Genomic DNA, 20,140 nt, shown 5'->3' with positions numbered 1-20,140 from the left:
TTGCCTTACTCCTTACCTTGGTTTACCTTAATTTATTTTTGTACATGGAACTTATAAATATTATATGTTTATTTGTTTAATATTTGTTTTCTCACACCAGGGTTTAAGTTCTATGACAGCAATGACTTTTTTTTTTTTTTTTATTGTTTTGTTTAGAGTCTGGACAGAGGTTGGCACATAATAGATGTTCAACAAACACTTGTTAAGTGAGTGAATAAATGAATGCCAGGATTCATTTTGTTGGACTAGGCAAAACCAAGGAAGAAAGAAAGGCTTATGCATGTTTGTTGTAGGACTTCCTCTGAGTGTGATAAAGTTCACCTTTATTATTTGGGGAATAAGCCAATTTCTCTTACCTATTGTCTTTGGACATTTTCCCTAGGGGTGTTTCATAAGAATTTTCCTGGAATCTGTGTTTAGGGGATAAAATTTTGATTTGTAGGATAGACCAAATAAGGTGAACAGTTGCCCCTCTCCCCACCTAATATGTTTTCCTATTTTTCTTGTTTAGCTGCTGTACCAAGAATGGGCACGTTATGGAGTGTTTTATAAATTTCAACCTATTGACCTCATCAGGTAAGATGTGTGTGTGTGTGTGGACTCCTGGAAGATGAAAATCCTGAAAGATTTATTATCAGCCCTCTTGGCCCCTGAAAGGCACTCTGGTGATGCCATAGTTATAGCATTTGGCTACTGACCGAAAGGTCAGTGGGTTCAACCAACCAGCCACTACCCTGGAGAAAGATGTGACAGTCTGCTTCCATAAAAATTTACAGCCTTGGAAACCCTATGGGGCAGTTCTACTCTGTCCTATAGGGTTGTTATGAGTCGGAATTATCTCAATGGTAGTGGTTTGGTTCTTTTGGGTTTGCCCCATGGAAGTCTGTGGGTCAAACAGAGTGTCTGCTTTCTATGATAATCTGCTCCATGTTTTATGGGTGAGGAACCAGCTGGAGGACAGAGGAGCAGAGTGGATTTGTGAGGGGCAGCGGATGACTGTAGATTGATACACCATGACTGTCACCCTGAGTTTTCTGCACTCTTGTCTCTCTTTCCTTTCCTACTCTTTGGGAGGGGTGAATGGAGCTCTCTCTCTTACTCTTTTCCTTCACACTCATCTAGTTGTCCTAGAGAAGGACCTAGGTTAAATAAGCTCTTGAGTTATGTTCAAGTGGTCACAGTGTTGTCCAGGAGAAGGGAAGATATGGAAAATCACATGGGGAATAAGCCAACTGGCCTGAGAAGGAATGTAGGCTTTTATTATAGTCTTTAAAGTTGTGATTTGAGTGAAAGTTTATAAGCAAATTGGTTTTCCATTCAACAATACATACATGTGTTGTTACGTGACATTGTAACAAATGTCACAATTTGTTTGTTGACATTGTCTGCAATCTCCACAGTGTAACAGCACTATTCCTATTTTCTCCCCGTGTTTACCATTTCCCTTCATCCTATGACCCTTTGTTTTCCTAGTGTACGATGTTTTTGATGTTATCCCACAACTCATCTGGTCTTCAATCATTGGTGTTCAATGCATCAAATCTATTCTTAAGATGGTCTCTAAATTCAGGTGGGATACAATCAAGGTCATATTTTGGCTCTCATGGAGTTGTTTTAGTTTTCTTCAGCTTCAGCTTGAACTTGCATTTGAGCAATTGATGGTCTGTTCCACAGTCAGTTCCTGGTCTTTTGACTGAAGATATTGAGCTTTTGCATCACCTCTTTCCAAGAATGTAGTTGATCTCATTCCTGTGTATTCCATCTGGTGAGGTCCATTTGTATAACTTCTGTTTATGTTGTTGAAAAAATGTATTTGCAGTGATTAAGTTGTTGGTCTTGCAAAATTCTATCATGCCATCCCTAGCATAATTTCCATCACCAAGGCAATATTTTCCAACTGCCAATGATTCTTTGTTTCCAACTTTTGCATTCTAATCACCTATATCATCAATACATCTTGATTGAATGTTTGGTTAATTTCAGACTGCAGAAGTTGGTAAAAATCTTTAATTTTTTCATCTTTGGCTTTAATGATTGGTATGTAAAGTTGAACAATCTTAGTATTAACTGGCCTTCCTTGTAGGTGTATGGATATTGTCCTATCACTGACAGCATTGTACTTCAGGATAGATCTTGAAACTTTATTTGTAATGATGAATACAATGCCATTCCTCTTCAATTTGTCATTCCCACCAAAGTAGATCATATGATTGTCTGATTCAAAATGGGCAATGCCAGTCCATTTCAGCTCACTAATGCCTAGATCTTTGAGCATCCCATTTCATTTTTGACAACTTCCAATTTTCCTAGATTCATACTTCATGCAAGGTCATTAAAAAGACAGGAAAGGAAGAAAAGACCAAAATGAATGTCAGAAGAGATTCTGAAACTTGATCTTGAATGAAGAGTAATGCAACGCAATGCAACCACTGCTGTGGAGTTGGATCCGACTCATAGTGACCCCTCCTTGGGTTTCCAAGGCAGTACCACTGCGGAAGTAGATTGCCCAACCTTCCTTCTGAAGAGTGACTTGTGAGTTTGAATCACCAACCTTCTGGTTAGCAGTGAAATGCTTTAGGCACTACACCACCAGAGCTCCTTGAATGGAGAGTAGCTAAAGCAAATGGAAGAAACGACAAGCTAAAAGAACTGAACAGAAGATTCCAAAGACACCTCAAAGATAAAGTCAATTATTACAATGAAATGTGCAAAGACTTGGAGTTAGAAAACCAAAAGGGAAGAACACACTCAGCATTTCTCAAGCCAAAAGACCTGAAGAAAAAATTCAAGCTTGAGCTGCAATATTAAAGGATTCTATTGGTAAAATATTGAATGGTGCGGGAAGCATCAAAAGAAGACAGAAGGAATACACAGAATCACTTTATAAAAAAGAATTTGTCAATGTTCAATGACTTCAGGAGGTGGCATATGATCAAGAACCAATGGTATTGAAGGAAGAAGTCAAAGTTGCACCGAAGGAATTCGTGAAAAACCAGGCTCCAGGAATTGATGGAATACCCACTGAGATGTTTCAATAAATGGATGTGGTGCTGGAGGCACTTACTTGTCTATGCCAAGTCATTTGGAAGACAGCTTCTTGGCCAGTTGACTAGAAGAGATCCATAATTGTACCCATTCCAAAGAAAGGTGATCTAACAGAATGTGGAAATTATGAAATATCATTAATATCACACATAAGTAAAATCTTTCTGAAGGTAATTAAAAAATGGCTACAGTAATGTATTGACAGGGAATTTCCAAAAATACGAGCTAGATTCAGAAGAGGACATGGAACAAGGGTTACCATTGTTGATGTCAGATGGATCTTGGCTGCAAAAAGGACATGGAGGCAGCATTTTCTGACCTCCTCTAACTTCACAAGAGGGAGACAGAATCACTATCAACAGCCCAAGGCTTATTTCTATGAGGCCAGAAATACCACCACCCTCCAGCCTTTTTACCAACTCTGACACCAATCTCCCTCCCACAGCATTCACTACTTCTCTGCTGGGTTTGATAATTCATTGCCGTGGCCACACAGAACTCACAGACAATACTCATGATTATGGGGTTTATTAGGGAAGTAACAGGCTACAAATCCAGGTTCAGGAACGCACACTTAGGATACAGTTCTTCAGGAATGCACACTCAGGATACAGTTCTTCGATCAGGACAGTTTCCCCTCTGCTATGCCCTCAGGCACACCTCTCAGCCTGACCACTGCTCTGCTCCAGCAAGTGTTACAAAGCTCTTTTAGCTGTACTGATAGGTACAACTAGTTGCACCCTACTCCATCAACAAGACTCCTGCCCAAGGGCACTCAGCTTTCTTACTCTGTGGGCTGGAAAACCCACTGCTCTGTCTTTTGCCTCTTGGTTCCACTGTCACTCTCTCTGCCGGGTGTGTCTCTCTCTCTGCTGGTTGTCTGTCTCTGCTTGGTATCTCTCTCTGCCAGGCATCTCTGCCAAGAAGGTCCAGCCCAGGGATCTCTGGTCCAAGGATGCATTCCATTTCTCCTCCAGCTCTTCTCTTTTGATGGCAGTGAGAGCTCCTCTTCTGCCTCTAAAACCAAAACCAAATCCACTGCTATTGAGTCAATTCTGACTCATAGCAACCCCCATTAGGTTTCTGAGGTGGTAAATCTTTGTGGAAGTAAATTGCCCAGTCTTGCTTCCACTGAGTGGCTGGTGGGTTTGAACCACCAACCTTTTGGTTAGCAGTCAGATGCCTTAGGCACTGTTCTACCAGAACCCCTTCTTCTGCCTCTAGGAAGGCTCATTTTAAGCCTGGCAGAGTGATAAAACTAACCAATCCCAACATCAGAGTTCTACACATCTTATTTGCATGGTCCCACCCAGTAATCGGGTGGGAGTTACAAAGACTATGGCTAGAAAATCCATACCAAGTAATTAACTGCACCACATGGGCTGAAAGCAAAGAATACCAGAAAGATGTTTGCTTGTGTTTTATTGACTATGCAAAAACATTCAACTATGTACATGGTAACAAATTATGGATAACATTACAAAGGATGGGAATTCCAAAACACTTAGTTGTGCTCATGAGGATACTGTATGTAGACCAGAATGCTCTCATTCAAACAAAACAAGGGACTACTGCTTGGTTTAAAATCAGGAAGGGTGCATCAGGGTTGTATCCTTTCATCATACTTATTCAATCTGTATACTGAACAAATAATCTGAGAAGCTAGACTATATGAAGAAAAACACAGCACCAGGATTGGAGGAAGACTCATTAACAACCAGCGATATGCAGACAACATAACCTTGCTTGCTGAAAATGAAGATGACTTGAAGCAGTTAATGATGAAGATTAAAGATTACAATTTGCAGTATGTATTACACCTTAGCATAAAGAAAACAAAAGTCTTCACAACTGAACCAATAAGCAGCATCATGATAAATGGAGAAAAGATTGAATTTGTCAAAGATTTCATTTTATTTGGATCCACAATCAACATCCATGAAAGCAGTAGTCAAGAAATTAGACGTCGTATTGCACTGGGAAAATCTGCTGCGAAAGACCTCTTTAAAGTGTTGAAGAGCACGGACATCACTGTGAAGACTAAGGTACGCCTAACTCAAGCCATGGTAATTTAAATCACCTCATATGCCTGGGAAAGCTGGACAAAGAATAAGGAAGACCAAAAAAGAGTTGATACTTTTGAATGGTAGGGTTGGCACAGAATACTGAAAATACCACGGATTGCCAAAAGAACAAACAAATCTGTCCTGGAAGAATTGCAGTTGGAATGCTCCTTTGAAGGGAGAATGGCCAGAGTTTGTCTCACTTATTTTGGTCATGTTGTCAGAAGGGACCACTCCATGGAGAAGGATATCATGCTTGGTAAAGTGGAGGGTGAACGAAAAAAGGGAAGACCCTCAATGAGATGGCTTGACACAATGGCTACAATGATGGACTCTAGTATAGCAAGGATTATGAGGATGGTGCCCAACCAGTTAGTGTTTCTTTCTGTTGTACATAGGGTCACTTACAAGTTGGAACTAACTTGACGGCACCTAACAACAACAGCAAAAACTTTGTCCTATTCCTTCCTGTTTTCTGAGCTTCATCCCAAGGCAAATACTATCCTTTGAATCTCATATGGTTGATTGTTCTAAGGAGCGCAAACTTCCCTGGTCTTCACCTTATAGGCCTGTCTAACATTTGGCTGAAAGTTGAGCCATGGTGGTGAGTTCAGTTCAAGGTTTGGAAGGTGAGTAAGGGCTGTAGTTTTGGGGGGTTCCCCCACATCTATCAGACCAGTAAGCATAGGATATCTTTTTTTTTTTTTTTTTTATGATTTTGAAGTGTATTACACCTTTTTCTCCCACTCTATCCTGGACTTTCTATTGTGATCCCTTTCAGAGCAATCAATGGTGGTAACCAGGCACCATCTAGGTCTTCTGGTCTTAAGGTTCACCCTAAGGCTGGGGTTCACCTTGTCCATTAGACTTTTGGACTAATTATGTCCAGTATCTTTGATTTTCTTCACTCTTCTTTGCTCCAGCTGTGGAGAGACAAATAGTTGCACCTTAGACAGTCACTCACAAGCTTATAAGATCCCAGTTGCTACCCATCAAAGTATTATGTAGAACATTATCTTTGTAGACTATGTTATGCCAGTTGACCTTAGTTTCCCCTGAGACTATGGTCCTGAGCTCCAGGCTCAGCAACTCATTCCCTCAGGGTGTTTGGTTGTGGCTAGGAAGTTTTCATAACTTTGTCCCCTGTATGGTATACTATATTCATGGGTATATTTGCAACACTTTAAATACAAATGTATTCATGTTCTCTGTTAAACCTCTATATATTCAAGAATGTAGTTCCATTTGCCCCCTTACCCTTGTTCAGCCTGCATATCTATTTATGTATCCACTCAAAGATTATTGTTATTAATGTTATTGCAGGATTGTGTATGTGATAGTGTTTACCTTTGTTGCCTTTAACTTTTGTGCTCCTCCCAGGGTCTTCCTTTGCCTTGATCATTTTGTGCTGACCTCCTCCTTATTGTATATTGCCTTTCCCTTCAGCCAAGCTAATACATGTCTACCCTCTAGTTAGTGATTTGCCCTCCCTTCCTCTCTTACCCTTGGTTACCTTCAAAGAATGTTTTTGTGTGTAAATATTTTCTTGACTTTTATAGTAGTGGTTTCTTATAATTTTTGTTCTTTTGTGACTGTCTGATTTCACTTAGCATAATGCACTCCAGTTTCATCCATGTTATGAGGTGTTTTGCAGATTCGTTATTCTTTAATGTTGCATAGTTTTCTATTAGGGAGCTCTGGTAGCATAATGCCTAAGGCATTTGACTGCTAACCAGAAGGCAAACCCACCAGCCACTCCTCAGAAGGAAGATGGAGCAATCTACTTCCGTAGTGATACTGTCTTGGAAACCTAAGGATACTGCCTCGGAAACCTAAGGATACTACCTCGGAAACCCAAGGAGGGGTCGCTATGAGTCAGGGCCGACTTGACGGCACATAACAACAACAACAACAACAACAACAGTTTTCTATTGTGTGTGTGACCATACTTTACACATTCGTCCATTAATGGGCACTAAGGTTGTTTTCATATTTTTGCTATTGTGAACAATGCTTCAGTGAGCATGATTGTGCATATATCTGTTCATGTCATAGCTCTTGTTTCTCTAAGGTATATACCTAGTGGTGCAATTGCTGGCTCATATATATTTCTGGGAATATAGGCTTTTTATGCCTTCTCCAGGTTATAAAGGAAGTGAGACTGGTCTTGGAATTCCTCCCTTTAATGCTACCCCTAGAAATGATGTCCAGTGCCTCAGCTTCTATAGGACATTGGTGAGAAGCCCTTTGTGAGGACTTACTGGAATGCAGTAGGTCTGAATAGCTTAAAATGGGCTGAGGGCTCTAGAAACCCAATAGGCTTCTTGAACCCAGCCTCCTTCCTGGCTGCTATGTTGGGAGACAAGGCTGTAAAGTGGGAACTGCCTGTGCTGAGGGTCCTTGTCCATATCCCACCACTGTGTGCTATTGTTTCTTTAGAGAAGTTGTAGTCCTTCTTTGGTCTTCAGGATCCTGCTTGTCCTAAACTGAGAGGTTAAACTGAGGAATCTTAGAGGTAATTTGGTAGAGCATGCTCATTTGGAAAAGATGGGAGACTTGAACTTGCAGAGGGAGGCCCCATGGCTGACCTGATGGACTCAATGTTACACAGTCAATTGTGGCTCTTCTAATGAGCTAATTAATCAGCATCCAAATATAGAGAGTGTTCCTGGCTAATTATCCAAGGCTGGGATTGTGAGAGGTGCAGCAGCCAGAAGGATTGAGTCCAGAGGGAGGAATTCCAGCTTCTTCTTGGAGAAAGAAAGCAGCATGGGGTCCAGAGTTTGGGCAGGTTCATCTCCTATACAGATACAGAGATGTGATGAGCCTCTCAGGGATCTGGGAGCTTGCTTGGACATCTCCTGACAACAAGTGGTTGTTCCAGCTGAACAGTATTAACCATAATGCTTGGGTTGGGGAGCAAGGTCCTGGGGTGCTTGTGATCGAAGTCCCTTGCCCAGCACCTCCCATTCTCTGGCTTCCTCTTAGGCAGCATGGGCCACCTAGACTGTTTTCCAGGCCACACCAAGGCTGCTTCCTCCATTCTTGGTGGGCTTTGATCTTTTTCTCTGGATCTCAAGTGGCCACCCACTCTGTCGCTTGTTTTCTCCAACTACCCATTCATTTTTTTAAAGTACAATTTTTTAAAAAAGGAAAAAAAGAAAAAATTCTCCCATTTCAGAAGGCCTAGTCTTTCCCCTTGAGGCTTCAGGTGACTCGCTGCCAGCTAAGTGGAAATGGCTCCAATATGCACTCATTTTTGGCCACCAAAGCAGCCTCACCTGCAGGAAAGAATTGCCTTTGGAACTGAGCCCTACTTTTGGGCCTGGCATTTCCTGAGGATTCTAGAAACCCGATAGAGCTCAAATCTGTCTAGACAGGGCATAGTGTGTTGGAGTGCAGAGGGAGGCTGTGCCCTGCTCCTCACAGAACAGATCACTCAGGTAGCTCCCAAGAGGGGAGGGGAAGGCTGGAACTTAAGACATCTCCTGGTACCACTGGCTGGAGGGCAACGGAAGATAGACAAGAAAGGACACAGGGCAGTGTGAGGGGTAAGGTGGAGAGTTTCACTGTCTACCCAGTGGCATGAGGACCTCCCTGATCTCAAGGTGCTACTAGAAAGAGAAAAAGTGAGCAGTGAGAGAATGGAAGGAGAAAGGGAAGGGAAGGGGGCAGAGGCATTAGGGACATAGTTGGGCAATCAGAGGCAGGGAAGCCAATAGAGGCACCTGGAGAGCCCATAAAGAGGCAAATGGGGTGAAGAATGTGAGGAGAATGCAAGAGCTACCCTCATTCAGCAGGTTCTACTCCAGATCATCACTTTTCACTCCCTTCCCAAATGGCCACCTCATGATCTCTGATTCTGTCAAAGACATCTCCTTCCTCCTCTTCATTCTACAAGCTAGGGACCTCAGTGGTCCCTGTATGCCCTCTCTTTCACTTCCACTCCCCAGTCTGACACCAAGACCTGTTGGTGCTTCTTCAGCACTATGTCTCTCTCCTGCCACTTCTCCATCTTTGCTGCCAACCCTTGTTGGGACCTGCTTCACCCACATAGCCCAGCATCTTTCACATCGGCACTGCCACAGTGGCTTCTTCCCTGAGCCTCACTGACCTCCACTATGTGACAGGCTTTATTCCATGACTGATTTCTAATGTAAATTGTACCTTCCTTGTGTCTCAAGTAGAATTTGAACAATGTGGTCTATACTGAGAGATGGGCAGAAGCAGGGGAATCTTATACAAGTTGATTATGATAATTCACACAAAGGCCTCTCTGAGGCATTGCCCTCCTACCTCCTTGGGCCCTCACTGGCTCCACATTTGTAGCATTGAGCTTCTGTTCCTCCTATGGAACCATAATGCCCCTCCCAATGCCAGTCTTTTGAGGCATTCTAAAACACTTTCCAAGGAGCCCTGGTGGTACAATGGCTAAATGCTCAGCTGCTAACTGAGAGGTTGGCAGTTTGAAGCCACCCAGTGGAAAAAAAAAAAAAAACCTAGTGATTTGCTCCCATAAAGATTATGCCTAAGAAATTCTTATGGGACAGTTCTATTCTGCCACATGGGGTTGCTGTGAGTCAAGAATCAACTCGATGGCACCTAACAACGACAAAACACTTTCCACTGAGCAGCTGAAAGCTCAGTAGGGGTGAGAAATCTGTCTTTTAAAAGCCTCTGGACTAGCCATCCTTCCCCTTCCACAGGTCTTAAAGCCTGAGTTTGAGTCTTGGGGTTTAAGGCTCTTTTCCTGGATGTTGAGAGTGAATGGGGGCAGGCAAGGCACCCTTCCTGCACCCTGCCCCCTCCTTCCACCTGGCTGCACCATCACTCATGCCCAGCAGGCTGCACTGTGAGACTGCTCATGGATCTCTCCCAGCCCAGCAGCCTCTCCACCCTGGATCTTACCTTTGCTTTAGAAACCTTTGGACCTGCGGGCCTGAGCTCTGTGTGTGTGTGTGTGTGTGTGTGTGTGGTGTGTAAGAGTTGTCTGAAAAACCCTGGGAAGGTATTCAATAGGGTCTCAGGTAGGTGAGTGTAACCCAACTCACAGAAGAGTCTTCTGGAAACTTCCAAGCAGCAGCTCTTGTACCATGAGAGAAACAAAATTTGTGTCTAAGAAAACAGGGGGAAATGATGCCTGAGATGGAGGGAAATGGCTGTTATTGCCCCTTGACTCTTAGAAATCAATAAGAGGGTTGTCATAGGGAAAGGAGTTGATTTTTGCCTTCTGTGCTCTGGTTTAATGCCCCAAGATCCCAGAAGCTAAACTTCCATTATTTTCTGGTGAACCTTGGAGGCCTGGGCATTTTGATTTGTATAAGTCTGATCCGGTATCCAGGACCATAGCCTGTCTTTCCTCTAAAATTAACATCTGCTCACAGGCTGATTTTCTTGGCCTGTAGGTTTTGATATAAATGAGACAAAACAATAGGCTCTAAAATCATCTGAGTTTGATTAAGCTCCTGACTATCCGTTGCAGAAGCTGATGTACAAAAATCATTGCATTTTCTAAGCATATGCCACTGACTGTCCATGACAGTGTGAGGAAAAGAGCAGAGTAGAAGTCTGCTAGGGCCAGGAGTTTATAGCCTGCTGACTTTGGATAATCTACCAACGGGATAATCCATAGGCAGCATTAACTACAACAAATCAGGATTACAGTCTGGAGAGGGGCAAATGGCCCTTTTTCATTCCATCTTTTTGAAGGATGCCCCCTCCACAAGTAAGGCTTCCTGTACTTAAATCAGATCTAGGCATGAAGCTCTGGAGTTCTCTTGAAGCCAGGAGATATGAAGCAGCTTCCACAATTATCTGAGAGTGATATTGGTGGCAGCAGTATCATCTCAAAAGCCTTTGGTTATTCATTTGTGTCTGCTTTTCTTGGTGGACTGCTAGGGTGACACTGTGCCCTCACCTTGCAACATATCTCTGCCATCTTAGAATCCCAGTCCTCTCGAATCTCACTGATGAAGAGCCTGTTCATTAGCCTAATATCACAGGAATTTCTGGTAGCATAGTGCCTAAGGCACTTGACTGCTAACCAGAAGGCTGGTGGTTCAAACCCACCAACCACTCCTCAGAAGGAAGATGGGGCAATCTACTTCCGTAGTGCTACTGCCTCGGAGACCCAAGAAGGGGTCGCTATGAGTTGGGTCTGACTTGATGGCACATAACAACAATGACAACCCTTCTACATCAAGGCAGTGGGCAATGGTTCAGTCGTAGAATTCTTGCCTTCCATGTGGGGGATCCGAGTTTGACTCCCTGACAATGCCCTTCATGTACAGCCACCATCCATCTGTCAGTGGAAGCTAGCATTGTTCTATGATGCTGAACAAGTTTTAGCAGAGCTTTCAGACTAAGAAAGACTAGCAAGAAAGGCCGGATGATCTCCTTCTGAAAATCAGTTAATGAAAATCCTATGGATCCCAATGGTCTTATCCATAACTGATCATAGGGATGGCAATGGACTGGGCGGTGTTTCCTTCTGTTGTGCATGGGGTCGTTCTGAATTGGGGGCCGACTTGAAGGCAGTTAACAACAGCCCTGAGACAGAGGCCATTGTCCTTGCCAGTGTTCCCCAGGACTACCACCAGCAGGCTGTGTGATTTGATCCCTCCCTCCCTGTCTCTGGGCCCCACTTCTACCCTCCTGAAATGTGACCCATCCAAATCCCTTCAGGGGGGGAGGTAGAGGGGGCCACATTCTTTCTTAGGAGGCTTCTCAGCAGGCCAGGCTTAGGAAAGACTGGACACAGCTGGTTTGGGGGAGGGAAGGGAGAGAATGAAATGTTGATCAACCCATGATTAATTATTTCCTGAGCCCTACTGCCTTCCCCTTGATCCTTTCCTGGGATTTATAAAGGCAATTCAGCTCATTGCAATAAATATTTACAAACGCTAACAGTGTGCTTGGCAACATGGGAAGGAGCATAAATGAATAAGATAAACTTTGTGCCATTAAGAATCTAGCAGTTAAATAGAGGATATGTATAAGGCAGGATGAAGCAAGGGCTATAAGGACAATGAAAACAATGGTAGGTGACAATAGATGAAGAGTGATTGCTATTAGCATAAAAAGGGAAGGTTTCATGGAAGAGGTGGCACTGAAATTGGAAATATTGGTTTCTGAAGGATGGAGGTTAAAGGTCCTGAATATGTGTTCATCTCCAGTCTGGACTGTCCTATATATGGATATATTGTTAGCCTGATATGGCTCCTTCTTCACTGTTGATTAGAGTGGTCAGATCAAGAGCTTGATTTGCATCCTCATCTATAAGAATTCTGTGCCATCCTAGCCCATGTCTCTTGTTCTGCTATGTAAGTAAGCCAGGAATCCAGTGCTAAAAGGAAGTGAGGCTGGATCTAAGAGAGGGAGCTGATTAGAGATGAAGTGTGGGACCAACATTTCAGTATTTGCAGTGTTTGAGGTATTGGATTTAGCTAGGAAATAGTTTGCAGGCCAGAAGGGAGGAATATCTCATGGGCCTGAAGGATATTTCTCTTGTCCCTCTGAAAATGTGAGAGCAGAGTGGACAGAAGAAAGCAGGCAGAAGCTGGTTGAGGCAGAGAAGAAAGGAGGGTGATAATGCTCTGTGCTGTTATATTCTCATCTGTTTAATAGATTGTGAAATCAGTCAGGCTGCTAATTAAATCTAGATGTAAAAATGTTCTATCCTAGTCTTCTTTTGCCCCCTCCCTCTACTGAGTGCCACTGAACTCGTTTCTACCTTCTAGAAGAGAGATTGCTGGTCTTATGGTTGACTCTGGAAATAGGAGTTGGACTATGGGGCTCTCAGCTCTGGTTCAACTCCACGGCCAAAGACTGTCTCAGTCTCCTGATGGTAGCCTCTCACATCTCAGAGCAGCATTCTGTGGGTGGTGGCTGTTTTTTATCAAATTTTCTTCCTGTAGTCTCAGCCATAGGTACAGATGGTAGGGGCCAAGGCACAAAGAAGCTGAACACATTCTCCATAGCCTTTCAGGATTCCATGTAACAGTTACCTCCATTTCCTCTATAACCCTTATGCCATGTCCTGTTTCCCAGGGATGGAGAAAAGCTGCTATTATTCTGGAAAAAATAAGACAAAGCTGTATGTTTAAAGTTCTCATCTCTGGTGGTATAGTGCCTAAGGCATTTGACTGCTAACCAGAGGGCTGGCGGTTCAAACCCACCAACCACTCCTCAGAAGGAAAACTAGGCAATCTACTTCCATAGAGATACTGCCTCGGAAACCCAAGGAGGTGTAGCTATGGGTTGGAACCGACTCGATGGCAGTGAGTTTGGTGTTTTGGTTTTTTGGCCCTTGTGTGGAGTCTTATTTGTGTGACACAAATGGAACAGTGTTCAACTATCAACTGAAAGGTTGGCAATTTGAACCCACCAGAGGAATCTCAGAAGAAAGGCCTGACTATCTGCTTCTGAAAGATCACAATCTTGAAAACCCAATGAAACAGTTCTACTCTGCACACATGAGATAGCCATGTGTTGGAATCAACTTGACAGCAAGTCAAAAAACAACTGGTTTTTATTTATTTATTTTTTAAAATTTATTATTATTTGCTTTGGTACTGTGTATAATAAACTCTCAGTTATCCAAACTCCTGGTGACAAACCATAGCATCCTAGCAGTAGAAGGAAGCTCAGAGGTCAGCCAGCTCATCACTTGACCCCAGAGTGCAGTAATGAAGAGTTCATTTCATAGCATGTTCATCTAACAAATGGCCAGCCTCTGCTTGATTTTTCTTGTGACCAGGAGCACCCTGCTCAGGGGAAGCTTGTTTCCCTGTTGGCCATTTCCACCCATTAGGAGGTCATGGAGCCAGAGTGAGAACTCTGCTGATTTCTCCCACTCTTTTGCTTCCAGTTCTGTTCCCTGGTGTCACATGGAACAAGAGTGCACTTGTTTGTAGGACAGCCCTCTAAATATATGAAAATAGCTACTGTGTCCATAACAATTCTTATATACATAAGTGTTCTGTTCTCCACACAAAACATTCCCAGTCCTTTTTATACCTCTTCATATGCCATGAGGTCTTTAAACAGCCTTATCATCATGATCACCCTCCTTGGGACTGATTGGGCTGGGAACTCAGAGGAGGACCCTTACATCTACCTTACATAATATAATATCTGAGTCAACCCTTATTTTACTCTGTCCATGCATAAAATTTTAGTTCTGAGGGTATGGAGATGAATTAAGTATGACCCTACTGTCAAGGACTGCATGTTCAAAGTGAAATCTCCAAGTTTGTAGATGACTACTGGGCTTTTCTGGGAAATGAAGGGCCAAACAGGTGAAGTTTTACAAAAAAGTAACTATGAATGTGTAGCATATGGGAAAGATCCTGGGGAAAATTGACCCCCTAACTAGAGGTCTGTGATGATAGGCTTAGGGCTATCAGCCATATGTTAAGCAAAGATTGTTAGGGGTGATTATTAACTGTTTGTAGAAACATCCACATGATGTATCACAGCAGCCTCTGATCCTAGAAATTCTCAGAAAATATTTTAGAAACCAGACCAGGATTCCATCACTTAGTGATTTACTAAATCATGTTAAAGCCTCACATGTCCAACTCAAGTTATTGTGCCTAAAGAAAAACTCACCCAGGCTGGAAAGATTTCAGGGAAGGGAAAGTAACGTGATCAAAGATTTGGAAAGGCATATCCATGGAGACAGACTTATACAAATAGGAACTCCTTTCTCTACAAAGAAAATGAAGAAGGAGACCACTTACTAAGTTAAAAAGGTGTATAATGTGAACATGTATATCGAGAAGTACTTGCCTAGGGACATTCCTTTAGACTAGGAGCAGTGGGTTAAGAATGAAAAGAACTGAGTTTTAGGTCCAGCTTTATTTCCCATTGATGTAATATTTGAGCAAGCCATTCTCTCTCTGAGCCTCAGTTTCCTTAGCTATACAATAGGGATCATAATGCCTGTCCTGCCTGCTGCTCAGTATTATTGTGAAGGTTATGAAACAGTGTTACACAAACACTCTAATGGACAGGCACAGATTTGGTAAAGTAAAGCTATTATTTATCTGCTCCCTGGGGAAAAAATTACAATATTCACAGAAGTAGCAAATTTTACACAGTTCTTCAACTCAAAGGTTTTGACAAATGTAGTATAATCCTAACAAAAAAATATTTTTTTTTCTGGTTTGTTTTTAAATTGTGAATCAATGCACAGTACCTGTGCACTTTACATGAGTGATATCTGTGCTGCCCAGCAACTCTAAAAGGCAGGTGCTACCAACTCTAGCTCACATGTGAAGATACTCAGCTGAGTATGGTAAAGGGATTCCTAAAGCCAAGAACTCACTTCTCTGGGATTTAAACCACTTGTCTGACCCCAGAAACTATGGGTGTTTTTTTCCATTTTACCACATAGCAGAAGGTAGTCTAGAGCTTCATCCACCTGGTTATGAAGAGAGCTGGGTTTCTAGCTGTCTAGTGTTAATTTCCTCAACTACCCGTCTTGGAGGGAACACTGTGTGGTCTGCTGGTAAGTGGAACACAACAACCATAGTCAACCTCTGCTTGATGATAGGGTCATCACTATGAACATACCTCTTTGTTCTTCAGAAGAAAGGCCTGGCAGTTTACTTCCAAAAACTCAGCCATTAAAAACCCTATAGAACACAGATCTGCTCTGACACACATTGGGTAGTCATGTGTTGGAATTAACTTCATGGCAACTGGTTGATCTTTGTTCTTAGCAGGTGGTTTCTCTAGAATTTAGGCAGGTAGCAGGCAGAGCTTGGAAAGGTTAAAGGAGTTAGAGTTACTTTGCTCCTTGCTGTGAGATGAGAGTGAGCACATCAAGGTTCTTCTCTCACCCTCTCTCCTAGGCAAATTATGAACAAGTCATTCAGTGCCTTTAAACCTGCTGCAATTCCCCCAATCCCTTCAAAAAGTGAGAAGAATCTTTGTGTTTCCTCCACAAAACCTGTAGGATGTGTGATGGCAGATGCAACCCTGTCTGTGGGAGTCAGGGACCTCAAGTAGATCTTAGGGGCTGATCTTACCCTAGCGGGAGGGAGGGTAAGCATCTGGATGAGTTACCATGGACACAGCCCAACTGTTTGATCCCAAGAGCCACTGTTCCGCCACGTGTCTCTGGAACCCCAAGCTCCCCATTCCTGCTAATGATATTCCCTTGAGTGATGTTCTCCACCCACACCGCATGGGTATGTAACCAACATAAACAGAAAGCGTCTTAACACATTGAATAACATCGGCGGAACACACGTTACAACAACAACCACAAGATAGCTAAATTTAATTAGCCTGGCACGCCCAGGCTTTTCGCACAGGCACATGCCTCTGTTTTAGAAATGGAAAACCACGACATTTTGTGGGTCTGGAAGTCACAGACATAAGCAAGCAAGGAAAAAAAAAAAAAAAAAAAAAAGATTCCTGCCTAGGAGACTGCTGTCCTCTAGTAACTTTCTTGGGATTATCTCAAGGTATTCAAAGGCATTGGTAGTTGGGTAACTGCCAGGGCTTGCTCTCTGCCTCTGGCAAATTGGTTGATTCAGATGTGGAGGGGTAGTGGCACTCAGACTGAGTCACACAGCCTGGAGAAGGGACTCAGAAAATGTTTCTAGAGGGCTCAGACCTCAGAATGGCTTGCTGGGCCTTGTTGGTTTCTTTTCCAGAATCTATATTTCACTGAACATGGCTAGGAGAGAAACAGAGAGGATTGGAGGATGGGGATTTTGAACTTTTAATTTGGGCATTTTAGTCAGGAGGAGGGTAAGAGAAATGGCAAAGTTTCAAGTTGTTATCAATTCTAACAAAATAGAAGTGATTCCTTAGGTTGATAATGTGTCCAATCCTCCACTTTTGGGCAGGAAAGCAAGCTGTTCAGCAGAGAGAAGTGCATCTTCCGTATTCTAAGGGTGTTTCTTTGTCCCAGTCCGAGCACTCAGTTGCCTAAAAGCCTACCTGATGCTTCACGTAGATTATTCATTCTGTGGCTGGTGTCCTTCTGGCTCTTTTGCTAACCATTATCTATTTCCCTTTCCTGTCAAATCCTGTGAGATGGTATCCCCATATGGATAGATTAGCCCTTCTCTGAGGGTTTGACTGCTGTGAATTGTGAGGTTAAGCCCTCTGTTGATCCATTAGCCAGACACAAGCATGCCAAAAGCATCTCTATGGGGACAATGTAAAAGAAATAAAAGGTAGAGCCAAACTCAGACCTTTCCCCATCCAGTTAAGATCAAGACTCAATGCACTAAGAATGAGACTTAAGAGAGCATGTGCTTCAATTCAATATAGTCCAAGATATTTATTGAGTGCCTTTTCTGTGCCAGACATGATTTTAGGTGTTAGAGTTAAAATAATGTTGTTGTTGTTATTATGTGCCATCGAGTTGGACTGACTCATAGTGACCCCTCCTTGGGTTTCCGAGGCAGTATCACTATGGAAGTAGATTGCCCCATCTTCCTTTCAAGGAGTGGCTGGTGAGTTTGAACCGCCAGCCTTCTGGTTAGCAGTTAAGTGCCTTAGGCACTAGTGACTTTGGGTAATCATATAATTTATCATCTAAAGTGGGACACTTTTGAAAGTGAAAGTGAATACTATTCATAATTATGCTGAGTATATTAGTCAGCTATTGCTATAATAATGCTGTATAACAAAGCAACCCACACTTAGTCACTTAAAACAGTCATTTGTTTCTCTTGTTCATATGTCTTTGGGTTGACTGGGAAAGGTCTTCTACATGCTAAGAGTTGGCTGGGCTTGGCTTCAGGTGTCCATTGTTCCTTAGATGGGCAGCTATCTGGGGCATCTTACTGTGGTGAATCACAAGAACACAAGGAAAGGAATAGAAACATTCAATACATTTTAAAGCATCTACTAACATCATATTAGCCAACTTAAGCCACATAACCAACTGCAAATCCATAGAGCTGAGGAATATACTGTCAAGGGGAGAGGAATTAATGTTTACTAAACAATAATCCCATCTACCATGCTGAGACAGCTGGTATAAACCTTGGGTGTTGTCCCAGGCAAATCTGGAGCTATGATCTTCACTTGTCTGACCTCATGGAGTGTACATTCTAGCAGGGAGACACATACTGCGTAGTTAATTCTAAGAGTGACCAGGGTTATTATAGGGAAACTATAAGGCTTAATGACACTATAGGTATAGGGAAACCCAGCCGAGTTGGAGAAGGTCTTTCTAAGGGAGTGACACTTAAACTAAGATTTGATAAATGAGTCAAAGCTAACAGGGCAAAGATGAGGGAATGATGACAATAAATAACACTTACATGGTCTTTACCATGTGTCAGGTACTGTTCTAAACAGCTTTGCATTTACTAACTCATAACAATCCTTTAAGATAGATACTATTATCTTCATTTTATTAATGAAGAAATTGAGATTCAGAGAGGTTATTAACTTGCCCAAGGTCCCACAGCTGTAAGTAGTAGAAGTAAGATTTGATCTCCCAAGTCTAGCTGCTGAGTCAGATTTCTCTCTATGGTGCTACACTGCCCTGCTCCTGTATAAGAAGCCTCAGGTTCTGTAGAATTAGCTCTGTGAAGGGAGAGATGAGAGACCAGACTGGGGAGGGAAGCAGGGACTAGGACATGAAGCATCTTGTAGGCTGATTAAGTACTGTGGACTTTATCCTAACAAGAAGAGTAAGTCCTTGAAGGGTTCAGTGTATGTGGGTGCCTATGTGTGGGTGGTGCTGGTATGATAGGTTTGTTTTTACTTCTAAAGGACCTGAGGCTTTTCTGTTTCAGGCATGTGATTGTACTTTTTGTGTCAAACAGTGTAAAGAGGTGGAGGCGGGTTCTGAGGAGAAGAAGGTTTCTCCTATGGATGTCCTCAAGGCAGTGTGTACAGCATGCATGTATGGATCCACCTTTCTTTTCTTATCCTCACTCCTCCACATCCTAGCCAACCCACAGATTTCTCTAGGTTGTAAGCCAGTGGGTGTGAACCATCCTTCTTTGTTGATCAGTAGTGGTTGTATTTAGTGGGAATGATAATAACCATCACTAACATGCACTCAACTTCACATACCCTTTGTATGCATTATCTCATGAATCTCCATTGTAACTCTAAGAGGTTGGCACAATCATGTCACCATTTTTAAGATGAGGACACTGAAGTAAAGAGTAAATATGTTACTTGCCCCTATGTCTCAAGCAGCATGACTCCAGAACCCATTATCCTAACTGCTTTGCTACTTTTTAGGAAGGGAACCTATGCTGGTGAGATACAAAGATGTTTCAAGACAGAGATCCTAAGGTGGTTGGTAGGGAATATTGGAAGGAACTGGTTAGATGTTCAGATGAGATTGTAATGGAGCACTAAGATCTTTGAGAACAAAACTGACCTGGTTCCTTAAGGAGGTATTGCCATAGATGATGAGGACTTAGGGATTTTTTTTGATCTGGAAGTATCCTTGAAAGCTACCCCACCTGGTTACCTCATTTTGTAAAAGAGTAACTGAGATCCTCTAACAGAACAGAACTAATGAGGCAGGGCGTCAAGGGAATCATGTCTGAGACCACCTTCATGTGAAGAGTCTTTAATCTGTGCCACTATCACCTGCTGAAATATAATACAGGCAGCAGTGACTAGGAGGTAGAAAGGTGTGTGAGACTAGAGGTGGTGGGTGATGCTCTAGGCAGGACGATTTACACATAACCTGTACCTAAAAATAAGAGGGTTCGGCCAGGTGCTCTGTAACATCTCTCTAGGTCTAAGTTTCCACAGCTTTACAGAGATAAAAACTTGATCCTAGAGATGTTCTGGGGGCAAGACCCAAGGTCTCACAGGGGGACCACATTGAACTAACAGAGGTTTGAACCCAGGAGTCTGAACTTCAGTTCAGGACTCCATCCATTGAACTCACTGCAGCACAGGGGAAATCCTTACTCTCTCATCCTTGGGTTTCTCTCTTATTCTCCTCAATATTTTCCCTCTTCCTGAACATCCCCATCTCTGTTTTCTTTTGCCTCTCCAGCTTTGATCACATCTGGAGCATTTTG

General features: G+C 42.7%; 1 protein-coding gene across 1 annotated transcript in view; it reads left to right on the top strand.

Annotated features, from left to right (window-relative positions):
- ANO2 (anoctamin 2) overlaps nucleotides 1-20,140 on the top strand; it is a 556,059-nt gene that overhangs the window by 207,556 nt on the left and 328,363 nt on the right. Inside the window, exon 9 of the mRNA XM_007937086.1 lies at nucleotides 512-576. Within this exon, the coding sequence (XP_007935277.1) occupies nucleotides 512-576 (65 nt within the window). The remainder of the gene's footprint in view (nucleotides 1-511; nucleotides 577-20,140) is intronic.

Source organism: Orycteropus afer, unplaced genomic scaffold, assembly GCF_000298275.1.
Source record: "Orycteropus afer afer isolate SDZICR_OR568_19922 unplaced genomic scaffold, OryAfe1.0 scaffold00040, whole genome shotgun sequence".
Taxonomy (NCBI): domain Eukaryota; kingdom Metazoa; phylum Chordata; class Mammalia; order Tubulidentata; family Orycteropodidae; genus Orycteropus; species Orycteropus afer.
This window is presented reverse-complemented; position numbering and strand designations above follow the sequence as displayed.